Source organism: Oryx dammah, unplaced genomic scaffold, assembly GCF_014754425.2.
Source record: "Oryx dammah isolate SB20612 unplaced genomic scaffold, SCBI_Odam_1.1 HiC_scaffold_26, whole genome shotgun sequence".
Classification (NCBI taxonomy): Eukaryota; Metazoa; Chordata; class Mammalia; order Artiodactyla; family Bovidae; genus Oryx; species Oryx dammah.
In genome coordinates, this window is record NW_024070210.1 from 67,005,397 (window position 1) to 67,017,670 (window position 12,274).

General features: G+C 43.3%; 1 protein-coding gene across 1 annotated transcript; it reads left to right on the forward strand.

Annotated features, from left to right (window-relative positions):
* The first annotated feature begins 553 nt into the window (after positions 1 to 553).
* GPR176 (G protein-coupled receptor 176) lies at positions 554 to 8,587 on the forward strand. The gene is made up of 2 exons (XM_040226960.1): positions 554 to 1,032; positions 5,702 to 8,587. Exons 1-2 carry the CDS (start codon positions 788 to 790, stop codon positions 6,822 to 6,824), a joined length of 1,368 nt encoding a protein of 455 aa, XP_040082894.1. The 5' UTR covers positions 554 to 787; the 3' UTR covers positions 6,825 to 8,587.
* Positions 8,588 to 12,274: the final 3,687 nt, after the last annotated feature.

Sequence of the window (12,274 nt, forward strand, 5' to 3'; positions counted from 1 at the left end):
AAAATGAATATAATGTTATGTATTAATTATATTTCAATTTAAAAATGCATGCCAAATTTCAAAGATGTGGTACAAAAATAAGAATGGAAATATTTCATTAGTACTTTTTAAAGTAGTAATGACATGTTGAAATGATATTGTTTAGCATAGATTGGGGTCAATAAAATACTCTACTAGAATTTCACCTGCTTCTTTTTAGTTTTAAAAAACATGGCTAATAGAAAATTGTAAGCCACATGTGTGTGTCTTTTGACCTGTTTCTGTGGCAGAGTTTGGTAACTGGAGGTCATTTGCAAGCTTTAACAGAGTAGACTGGCTGAGATTTAGCAATACCTAGCCAATTGTTTCGGAGAAGGCAATGGCGACCCACTCCAGTACTCTTGCCTGGAAAATCCCATGGGTGGAGGAGCCTGGTGGGCTGCCGTCCATGGGGTCGCACAGAGTCAGACACGACTGAAGTGACTTAGCAGCAGCAGCAGCAGCCAATTGTTTATACTCAGGTGAGACAGGATCATCATGAAAATACTTATTATGCCTGAAATTAAATAACAAAACTCACCACTAAAAATTCTTCTAGACTTTTTGATATGTATGAAAGTGATTTAATAATTTCACATAAATTGATAATATAATATGGCCTTTAAGTTCTTTGAAATGAACTCCCAAATGTGGTTTTTCAATCTTTTTTTTTTTTTAACTTGCATTCTCCTTCTTTCCTTTCTGTCTTCTTTCTTTTTATCTAAAAATTCTTTTGTTTTTATTTTTGCCTATCTGGCCAGGAAACTTCATGGTGTTATGGTCGACTTGCCGCACAACCGTGTTCAAATCTGTCACCAACAGGTTCATTAAAAACCTGGCCTGCTCGGGGATTTGTGCCAGCCTGGTCTGCGTGCCCTTCGACATCATCCTCAGCACCAGTCCTCACTGTTGCTGGTGGATCTACACCATGCTCTTCTGCAGGGTCGTCAAGTTTCTGCACAAAGTCTTCTGCTCTGTGACTATCCTCAGCTTCCCTGCCATTGCCTTGGACAGGTAAGATTAAGGAGCCAGGGGCGTAGCTTTTTTTTAAGTGTACTGAAAAATGAGCATTGTGAAGCAAATAGTGAATAGCTGATGTTCCAAATGTTGCTTGTGGTCAAGAGAAAGAGAATCAATTGCTGAAACAGATGCCTCACAAAAGCCAGCAGCCCTGAAAAATGGGGCTGTTGAGAAAAGACGTGGTGTTGAGGAGGCTACATCATGAGGGTGCTGGGGCAGAGCTGGGGCATGATATAGTTTCAGTCTGGTTGGAATTGGCCATATTTGCTTTGCAATTTGCAGTAGATTGCTCATCAGATTGCTAACTCTGCAATTAGGGCCTTTTGATGATGGATGAAAACATTTCTGGAAGAACAAGAGAACAAACAATTCAGTAGTTATTTAACAAGTGATTAGACAGTCCAGTTGGACCTGGCCAGATAGCACCAGAAATTCCTTTGGAGGATTTATTTCCAAGGTTTTATACTGTGATGGTGATTGCTTTCTCTTCCCATCACTTTTTAATGGATGTCCATTTAAAATAAATCTTACATCTTACATCCTAGCTATTGCTATTATATATAATTTGATCAAATTTATCACAGTGAAGTGTAAAGATCTCAGTAATCAACAACTTCCTGCCTTTTTTGTTGTTGTTGTTGTTGCTAGCACTTCATGAATACAGTTGAGATAATTAGAGAACAGAATTAAATAAGCACACAAGAATTGAAAAATATTTTGTGTCCACAAGAATGTTTGATTTCAAGATTTACGAAAAGGAGAAGTTGCTATGTGAAATGTGCTGATTCTTCTGACTTTATATCCTGTGATAAATTTACCTATGTTTTAGGTGAATTTAGAATTTTAATACTCTTTGTCTATTTAAAACATGCTTAAACCTTAATGACCTATTGAGGGTATAGACTGCAAAATCCATCTCTGGAGTCACTTCACCCTATCTGACTTGGAACCCAGATTTCATTAGCTGCCCAGTGTCAGCTGCATGACGGGACACAAAGTCATACAAAGCCTTCTGCATACTAGCAGAAATCATTGACTTTGTACTTGAAAGAGGGATCTTGGAGCCAGAAGTCTGATTTTAAGTCCTACCTGTGCTGTTTCCTTGCTGGTGGCTTTGGGCAAACCTCTCTGAGCCTCAGTTTCCTCAGGGGTAAAAAGAACTAAATGAACTATTTGAGGCCTGTGTTTAGATAGGCTGCACCGATATATATATATATATATGTATGTTTTTCTAGTCTTCTCTTCTGTTTGGTACATTCTTTCTCAGATAAATTGTCTGCAATCCTTTTACCACTAGAGAGCCACTGCAGCTCTTTGACACTTTCTCCTTAGAAACTCACCATCCACAGGAGCAGATGAGGCAGGTGACAAAACCAAGTGACATGAACCAGTTTGGAGTTGTGTGTCTGCCTTCTTTTACATGGGGGTCATCACTCAACAGGCCCTTTACTACAGCACTGTATAAATTTAGGGTATATGGCATAATGGATTTTCTTACACATATTGTGAAATGGCTCACTAAAACTTTAGCTGGAGACTTCTCTGACAGGTCAAGTGGTTAAGACTTCACCTTCCAATGCAGGGGGTGTGGGTTCTGATCCCTAATCAGGGGGCTAAGATCCCACATGCCTCATGGCTGAAAAGTTAAAACATAAAACAGAGGTGATACTGTAACAAACTCAATAAAAACTTTAAAAATGGTCCACATAAAAAAAATTCTAAAAGAATGAGATAACATCCATCATCTCATATAGAAACATATCATTTTCCTGATGATGAGAACTGTTACAATCTACTCTTTTATCTCTTAAAAACAGTTTTATTTATTTTTGGCTATGTTGGGTCTTCATTGCTGTTCAGGCTTTTCTCTAGCTGCAGAGAGCAGGGGCTGCTCTCCAGTTGCAGTGTGTGGGCTCCTCATGGCTGTGGCTTCTCTCATTGCAGTTCCTGGTCTCTAGAGCATAGGCTCAATAGTTGTGGCACACAAGCTTGGTTGCTCCACAGCCTGTGGGATCTTTCCAGATCAGGGATTGAACCCATGTCTTCTGCACTGGCAGGCAGATTTTTACCACTGAGCAATGAGGGAAGCCCCTTGACCTACTCTTTTAACAACTTTCCTCATTCCTTTTTTATTGCTGAATAATTTTCCATTGGATGCATATACCACAGTTTATTTATCTGTTTACTAGTTAAGGGACATTTGGGTTGTTGCCAGTTTTTGGATCTTGTGAATAATGCTGCTATGAATCCTGAAGGTTTTTTAAGAATAGGATGCAACAAGAGTGGAACCACGTCATTCAGGACAGATTGCTATTCCACCTTGAACAATAATCCCTGTGGGTTATTTTTGAGCTTCTGGTTTTAGGCAAGAAAATACATAAATAATAAGAAATCCATATTATCTTTTCAGCAGAAAATCTACTGTATTTTTGCCATCATTTTAAAGTTTTTTCCAGTGTATCTTTTACTTTATTTTTTTATTGAACTATAGTTGATTTACAATGTTTCAGGTGTATAACAAAGTGATTCATTTATATATATATATGTATATATATATATAAATCTCTATATATAAAATCTTGCAAGATTCTTTTCCATTTTAGGTTATTACAAAATATTGAATATAGTTCCCTGTGCTGTATAGTAGGTCTTTATTTGTATTGTTTATCTATTTTATATATAGTATTGTGCATCTATTAATGGGCTTCCCAGGTAGTGCTAGTAGTAAAGAACCTGTCTGCCAGTGCAGGGGACATACAAGACTTGGGTTTGATCCCTGGGGCAGGAAGATCCCCTGAGATGGCAACCAACTCTAGTATTCTTGCCTGGAGAATCCCATGGACAGAGGAGCCTGGCAGGCTACAGTCCATAGGGTCGCAAAAAATTAGGCATGACTGAAACGGCTTAGCACATCTGTTCATATCAAATTCCTATTTTTTAAAAAAGGTAAGCAAGTTCTTTTAGTAGAAAAGCAAGGTTGGTAGATCCCTATTTCATTATTTAGTGATTACTCAAAAGCATAAGTGTGGTGTACATGAAGACAAAGGGAGAACAGTCCTTTCCCTCACTTCTTTCTCAGATATTTGTTTCATGGCACCAAGTCAGCAAGTTAATTGGGAGGCCATGGGCACTTCTGCATGGCCTCTAGACACGTACACTCCAACAAAATGATGTCTGGTGAACCTGTGCACTCGTGTTGCATCTGTTTCCTGACATATAATGGAATCAGAGATGATGGGAAACTGGGGTTCATTACATGTCTTTTAGCAAATGGGAATCAGAGAGAGAGTGGGCGTGTATTCATGTGTGGGTGTGGGACCATCATGTTGGATTTGTTAAATGATGAATAGAAAAGTTTATCTATATTCAGAGAGAAAAAATTGAGAGTGTGCGTAACTTACACATTTCTTTCTCTTCTCTTCCCCTCCCAGCAAGCGGTCTAGAATACATTTTACCACGCTCCATCCATCTCTGGTCATCCATGGTCATGCGTGTTTGCATCGTCTCTTCCCCAGCTTGTCCCCTGACAGACTCCACCACAGCACCACTTTCTCTTGACATTTTCCCAGGTGCTCCCCTTCCCCTGCCTCCTCTATGCATGCCTCCCAGAGGGCCATCTGCTCCTCAGTTATAATTGTTTGCTTACACGCCATTTTCCCCCATGTGGTTTAGAAACATTCTTGTGTATCCTTTCATCTTTGCAGCCCAGTGCCTGGCGCAATATGTAGCACAAGGGTGGTGCTCAGAAATCCTAGTGACAGGGAAGCACGCATGCTCAGGCGGCCCCGTGAGGGAATGCAAGTTAATAGGGTTGGAGGGCTGACTCCAGAGTCAGCTGACTGCGCAGACGTGGGCTGAGCTAAGGGTGAAGAAACTTGCTGTATCTCTGAGGGCTACTGACTGCCCATTCAAGACAGATGTGGTTCTAGGGGTTTAACAAATAATTACTCAGTTTCCCCAAGTCATAGGTGATATTGAAACAAGGTGCTTTGGGAATTCTGTTTAGGTGGTTATAGAACAATCAAGTCAAGCTTGAAGGAAAAAAATCTCTGATTTTAACAAAGATATAACTGTGCGGGTGTTTTAGACCTACTGATTGCTCTTAGGGGGTCCTGAGCGATTATCATGTAAAAAATGGCTACTGAGACCACAAAATTTTTTCAGTGGAATTGATTTTGAAGGACTTTGTCAGAGTCTGTCCCTCACACTGGGTTCTTCTGCCCCAGCAGCTGTAAATGCTAATGATAACCATGCATATATACTGCAGCATGAGTTTGCTTTGGATCTGTGTGCAAATTTCTCTCTCTTCATGGCTTTGAAATTTGCCCTTAAGCTCCTCTAGCCCATGTATTTTTTACAAACTACCCTTTACCCTTAAATTGAAAAAGAGTGCTTTCACAGCAGATGGAGATATCCTTTATATCGAGGGCACTCTTTGGGATTTAGTGCTGGTGGCAATAATTGTAAAGCTAACAATGAATTGTATGGCAAAGTCCTCAAAACTTAGGGTCTAGCTTCCACATTCCCCTAGTGATCTCTGTCTTAGGCAGAATGAAAGAACTCGACCCTTTCTTTCCTCTCTCCTACCTTTTAGTAATATAAATTCCCCTAATTTAAAGTGTATCTTCTTCTGTGAAATGAATTTTGCTTGTGCATTTGGCAGGTACTACTCAGTCCTCTATCCGCTGGAGAGAAAAATATCTGATGCCAAGTCCCGAGAACTAGTGATATACATTTGGGCCCATGCAGTGGTGGCCAGTGTCCCTGTGTTTGCAGTGACCAATGTGGCCGACATCTACGCCATGTCCACCTGCACGGAAGTCTGGAGCAACTCTTTGGGCCACCTGGTTTACGTTCTGGTCTACAACATCACCACGGTCATCGTGCCTGTGGCTGTGGTGTTCTTCTTCTTAATACTGATACGCCGGGCCCTGAGTGCCAGCCAGAAGAAGAAGGTCATCATAGCAGCACTGCGGACCCCACAGAACACCATCTCAATCCCCTATGCCTCCCAGCGGGAGGCTGAGCTGCATGCCACGCTGCTGTCCATGGTGATGGTCTTTATCTTATGCAGCGTGCCCTACGCCACACTGGTCATCTACCAGACAGTGCTTAATGTCCCTGACACTTCCGTCTTCTTGCTGCTCACGGCCATTTGGCTGCCCAAAGTCTCTCTGCTGGCGAACCCTGTGCTTTTTCTTACTGTGAACAAATCTGTCCGCAAGTGCTTGGTAGGGACCTTGGTCCAACTGCACCACCGCTACAGCCGCCGAAACGTGGTGGGCACAGGGAGTGGGATGGCTGATGCCAGCCTGGAGCCCAGCATGCGCTCAGGCAGCCAACTCCTGGAGATGTTCCACATTGGGCAGCAGCAGATCTTCAAGCCCACGGAGGACGAGGAAGAGAGCGAAGCCAAGTACCCAGGCTCAGGGGCTCTCCAGGCCAAGGAGCTACTTCCCACCTGCCTGGAGGCAGAGCTGGGGCCACAGTTTGCAGCTCCCGCACCACCCCCGGGCACCGTGGACTCTATCTCCCAGGTAGCACCAGCAGTGTCTGTGGAATCTGAGACATTTCCCGACAAGTATTCCCTGCAGTTTGGCTTTGGACCTTTTGAGTTGCCTCCCCAGTGGCTCTCAGAGACTCGAAACAGCAAGAAGAGGCTGCTTCCTCCCTTGGGTAACACCCCAGAAGAGCTGATCCAGACAAAGATGCCCAAGGTAGGCAGGGTAGAGCGGAAGCTGAGCAGAAACAATAAAGTGAGCATCTTCCCAAAGGTGGATTCCTAGCACGGCTTGTGAATCCTTGGAAGCCACAGGTCTTTCCACATTCCTGCTCTTCTTTCGCTGGGGCTGTGATTTGTATGATCTCATTGCAGCTCAGCATGGGTTGACTGCTGCTCTGTGGGCCAAGTGCTTATGAATGAGAGGGAAATCTATATATAAAATTGAATGTCCTCTTTATTGAGGATGTGTATATCTGTCTATATATATACATGTTTATCTCAGTGATCCAAGTCCTTAGTAAAGTCCATGTTCCTCACTGTGGAGACAAAAGCTGGGTAGTGGGGAATGGGTCTTGGGTGGGAACTTTGTGTGCATTTTCTGAGGATATCTCAGTTTTGGGGCCCTGCAGAGAGTACACATAGAGGAGAGTGTCTATGGAGTGCCAAAGGGAGCAAGTACTCTAAGAGAAGCCCAAGATAATTATGGAGCCATGTGACCATAAAGAAAATGCCTATTAGACTGATTTTAAAATGTGAAAGAAGTGGAGAAGAAAGACTGAGAAGTACCCACACTCTGTAGTCTTTAATCTTCCCAGATGATCTCATGAGAAAGATTCTATGCAGCAATCAGCAGGGGTAAAGGATATTGAAAATTATGATCTTGTGCCAACTTCTGGAATTAAAAATCATTTCAAAAGGCAAAGTTAGTATACATGGGGGCCTCTGGAAATGTCAAGCTAAAAATACCTGATTAGGAGAGGTGATTCTGCCCAAAAGAGTGGGAAAAGTTTGGTTCTCTTCCAAGGAAGACTCCAGATCCCAGGTGTTGCCAGTTTCATTTTCAGTCTGTTTGTACGACTCCCTTCATTTTGGGCATAAAGGAGGAACAAAACAGAAGGAATTCATCATTGTAAAATGCCAAGGCAACACCTAGCCCAGCTCTTGGAGCTCTTGGCTGCCTGTTTCCCAACTAAGTTATCGCAGGACCCAGACAGGATAGGAGAGGGAGGACAATGTCCTCAACTGACCAGTCGCCTGGGGGCTCTCACAAGTGATTCGAGACCACTGAATTCAAAGTACAAGTGACACTCCACTCTTAATGAGAGCAAATCAAGCACCAGCTCTGCTCTTTTCTGATGGGTGTTTGTTCTTGTTCATTATACCTAAGGGAGCCAATCCAGTGCCTTGAGCAAGGTTGAAGGGAGGGGGCATACTCAGTGGCAGGCAGCACATCCCAAAGGCAGTGGTCCTCGCAGATCTCCTTGAACCACACTGGCCCTTGTCCCTTGGAGGAAGGTCAGACTGAGTGCAGGGAATTTCTTTTTCCTGTCCTTTCCTGGGTGTGCTGTCTTGTGATTCCTGACTATGAACCCAAAGACCCTTCTCCCCAGGAGGGAGTGCCTTCCTCTTGGTGTTTGTCTCTTCTGTACATTGTGTGCTCACAGTGGAAACAGAGGCCTGCCTGCCACTCCCTCTCTCAGGGCCCTGCATGCCCTCTGTAACTCCTCGTGTCCTGATGCTTCACCGTGTGGTCCTTCAAGCTTATCTTTCAAACATTCACAACTGTAACAGCTTTCATCAAGAAGGAACATAATCTGTCAGAAAACTGTGTCCACTTGAGAAGAATCTATCAAATGTAGCCACACTGATGTTCTGATAATGTATATGTACAATTTAGTAAGTTCTGGTGAGCCAGACTTTGGTAGATATTTCTTATGTATGTTTGAAGCAGTTGGTTGACATCTAACAGATCATGGCCAGGTGTATTTCTATATTCTTTGAAGAATTATGTTTTAATAAAAAAATAAAAAAACAGTTTCTAAACTCAAAAAAAGTTGTTTGAGTGATTTTTTCCCCCTCTTTCAAGTGGTGTACTACCTGAACTTCTCTCTTCCTGCATGATCTCAAGTGAAAGGTATGTATTTTCTTCCCAAAATGTAGATACAGCATTCTAGCAGCATTTTTGTATGGTGTTGCAACTTGAAAAATGAATTCCCAAAGAAGAAAGTGCAGTGTTCGAATAATGCCCCCAACCTGGTTTCCAAATAGAATTGGTGGGTGGACGACTTAAACCTGTAGGTGGAGCTACACTAGTGAGTGAACTCACTCAGTCGTGTCCGACTCTTTGTGACCTCGTGGACTGTAGCCTACCAGGCTCCTCTGTCCATGGGATTTTCCAGGCAATAGTACTGGAGTAGATTGCCATTTCCTTCTCCAGGGGATCTTCCCAACCCAGGGACTGAACCCGGGTCTCCCGCATTGTAGACAGATGTTTTACCATCTGAGCCACCAGGGAAGTGCAGCTGTCATTACCCTCTATGGTTGGGACCACGGCCTTGAAGTCTGATGGTCAGTATTTGAATCCCGACTCTACCATTGGCCCACCTTGTGATCTTCAGCAGTTGAGGTAATCTCCATGTATCTTGGTTTCCCCTCTGTAAAATGGGGAGGTAATAACTGTGTCAGAAGCTGCTGTTGCCCTGACTCACATATTGCACCTCTAATTTTAGCCATGTCTGCAGTGGACCATTGTTGGCTGCATCCATTTACCTCCCTGAGAGCCATCAAGGCCTTGCTCCTCTCTTTTCTGCCCTGGGAGAGCTCCCTAGCTCTGGGGGTTAACCCTTGATCAGTGGGTCATGGGCGTCAGTGCATAAATGCCCCCGCTTCCTGTCTTTCTGCTGGACAACTGTGGGAGGCATCTTTCTACTTCTCAGGAGGTCAAGCAGCTTGAGTCCCTATTGCCCACCATGGTGTCTGATTAATGCAGCCTTTTATTGACTCCTCTTCTTTCTCTGTGTGGCTTTCTCTATCCTCATTCATGACTTCAAGGATTACCTCCCCCAAACCAACCACCCAAAGTCCTTATCTCAAGCTCTGTTTTCAGGGGAATCCAATAGTATACCCTATGGGGTAGCCCTGAGAACTAAGTGGCATGGTCTGTTCAACACAGAGCCTGAAACAGAGTAAAACTGAATTAATAGTAGTGCTTCAGTTCAGTTCAGTTCAGTCGCTCAGTCGTGTCTGACTCTTTGCGACCCCATGAATCACAGCACGCCAGGCCTCCCTGTCCATCACCAACTCCTGGAGTTCACTGAAACTCGTGTCCAATGAGTCAGTGATACCATCCAGCCATCTCATCCTCTGTCGTCCCCTTCTCCTCCTGCCCCCAATCCCTCCCAGCATCAGAGTCTTTTCCAATGAGTCAACTCTTTACATTAGATGGCCAAAGTACTGGAGTTTCAGCTTTAGCATCATTCCTTCCAAAGAACACCTAGGACTGATCTTTAGAATGGACTGGTTGGATCTCCTTGCAGTCCAAGGGACTCTCAAGAGTCTTCTCCAACACCACAGTTCAAAAGCATCAATTCTTCGGCGCTCAGCTTTCTTCACAGTCCAACTCTCACATCCATACATGACCACTGGAAAAACCATAGCCTTGACTAGATGGACCTTTGTTGGCAAAGTAATGTCTCTGCTTTTTACCATGCTGTCTAGGTTTGTCATAACTTTCCTTCCAAGGAGCAAGCATCTTTTAATTTCATGGCCGCGATCACCATCTGCAGTGATTTACCTGGCTACATTAAAAACAGTGGTTGAGGTTTTTTTGCAGTGTTATTCAGAAAATAATACTAAACTGATGTTTTCACCAGTTACCCAACAATTATTTGTATTCATAATGATGATACTTTGAGGCAGTTGTGCATAGTCACTCAACCATGTCCGACTCTTTGCAGCCCCCTGGACTGTAGCCTGCATGAGGTTTTAGAAGCTAAAATATCTTCCCTGTTAGCGTCTGGCTTAACCAGTGTTTATCCCCATTTATGCCAAGGCAATAAGTTAGTTAATAGGCAGAATAAAGGCCTAGTGGCCTTCATAGAACTCAAACTGTAATCCCCAGCATGGTGTTATGTGAATCTGTAATGGCTAATTATCTCCTGGGTTTGTAGGAGCCACTTAATTCCAAACTTAAATGAGTGAATGATATAATAAATGGATAAATAAGAGATACAGCACTTGGAGAAGTGGCTAAATCTCTCTGGGCAATGAGCTGAAGTAAGATTTTCTGTCAGAGTTATTGCTGGTTTTCATCGATTTCCTTGAAATGACTCATACAAGGGTTAAAGGTGTTGAATGCAAGGTTTTTGATCTATCTGTCTCTTCAAGACCTAAGCCTCTCTGTATATTCACTAGAGTGAGTGTAAATTCTAAATTTGGAAGGAAGTTAAATATTGAGAAATACAGCTCTAGGCATGTGTGTTGGGCATAAACAGTAATCCTTTTGTCCTCTGTATTGATCAGAACTTAGTGGTTAAATCCCTTTTTGCTCCCTTTTAAATTTCTTTCTATATGTGTATTCACTGCAACCTACATACAGAAGGAAGGTAATAGCCACACAAAGGAGGCGCTAGAATGACCAGTGGTGTACCTTTTAAGCCAACAGGTGAGGAAGAATATCACAGATGGGTTAACACTTGAAATATTAACCATATCACAGCAGTGCATCTAATTCTTCTACCCTCCTTACCTTGCTCAGCTCCTTCACATGTACTGCCTCAGGGAAGGTGGGGTGAAGGCATTCATTACCTCAAAGGAAAGCAAATAGCCCGTGAGTCCCTTTCTAGTTTTTGTGTATCAAAGCCAAGGTCTTGGAAAAGCAGAGGGAACTCTTGGGATTAGCCTAATGGATATTTGGTCATGATTTTCAAGAGTTGGTGGGTGCTCCTGGCATTTAGTGAGCAAAAGCCAGGGATGCTGCTAAACACCCTGTGATGCACAGGACAGCCCACCACTGCAAAGACTTATCTGGTCCAAAATATTAATAGCACTGTGATTGAGGAATTTTCCGTTAGCCAAACACCGAGAAGCCTTGAATAAGCCAAACATCGGGAAAGCTTGGCTTAGCCAAAGGTTTGAGATAGTTTGAGGAGGGAAAACCATCTCCCTTCAGTAGAAAAAAGCTTCCCTGGAATTGAGGATAGTAGAGAAGAGAAGTCAGGGGTAAGTGATAAGATACAGACATCTGTACCTTCTGGATAAAGGGGTCCTTTTCCTGCCTCCCAGACAACGCCCCAAGAATATAGCAAAACAAAGAAAGATTTGCACAGTTCCAAGGGGACCTGTGTGTGCCTTGCTTTCCAGGTCCTGCATCCCTGTGGAGAGTTTGGTAGTGAGTCCAGGAGCCAGGGCTTCGCTCAGGTATTTACATACATGTCTGAAAGAGGAAGCTGGAAGCCCAAAGTTCAGAGGGATGGAAGGGATGGACTGCTGCCTCAAATGGGGCAAGGAATGACGTAGGCAATGGCACAGAGGACAGAGGTTGTCTGCACTCGCATGCTCCACAGCGCCCACGGTGTCATGTGAGAGGGAAGGAACCCTCGCAGGTCAGAGTCTATTACCCCAGGGTCTCAAGAGGAAAGTAAGCTGTAGCAAAATAATAAAGAAAACTATATACTTTCTCACACTTTGGGGGTGGGGGTGGGGGACTGAAGCAATTTGTATTTAAATCCTGAA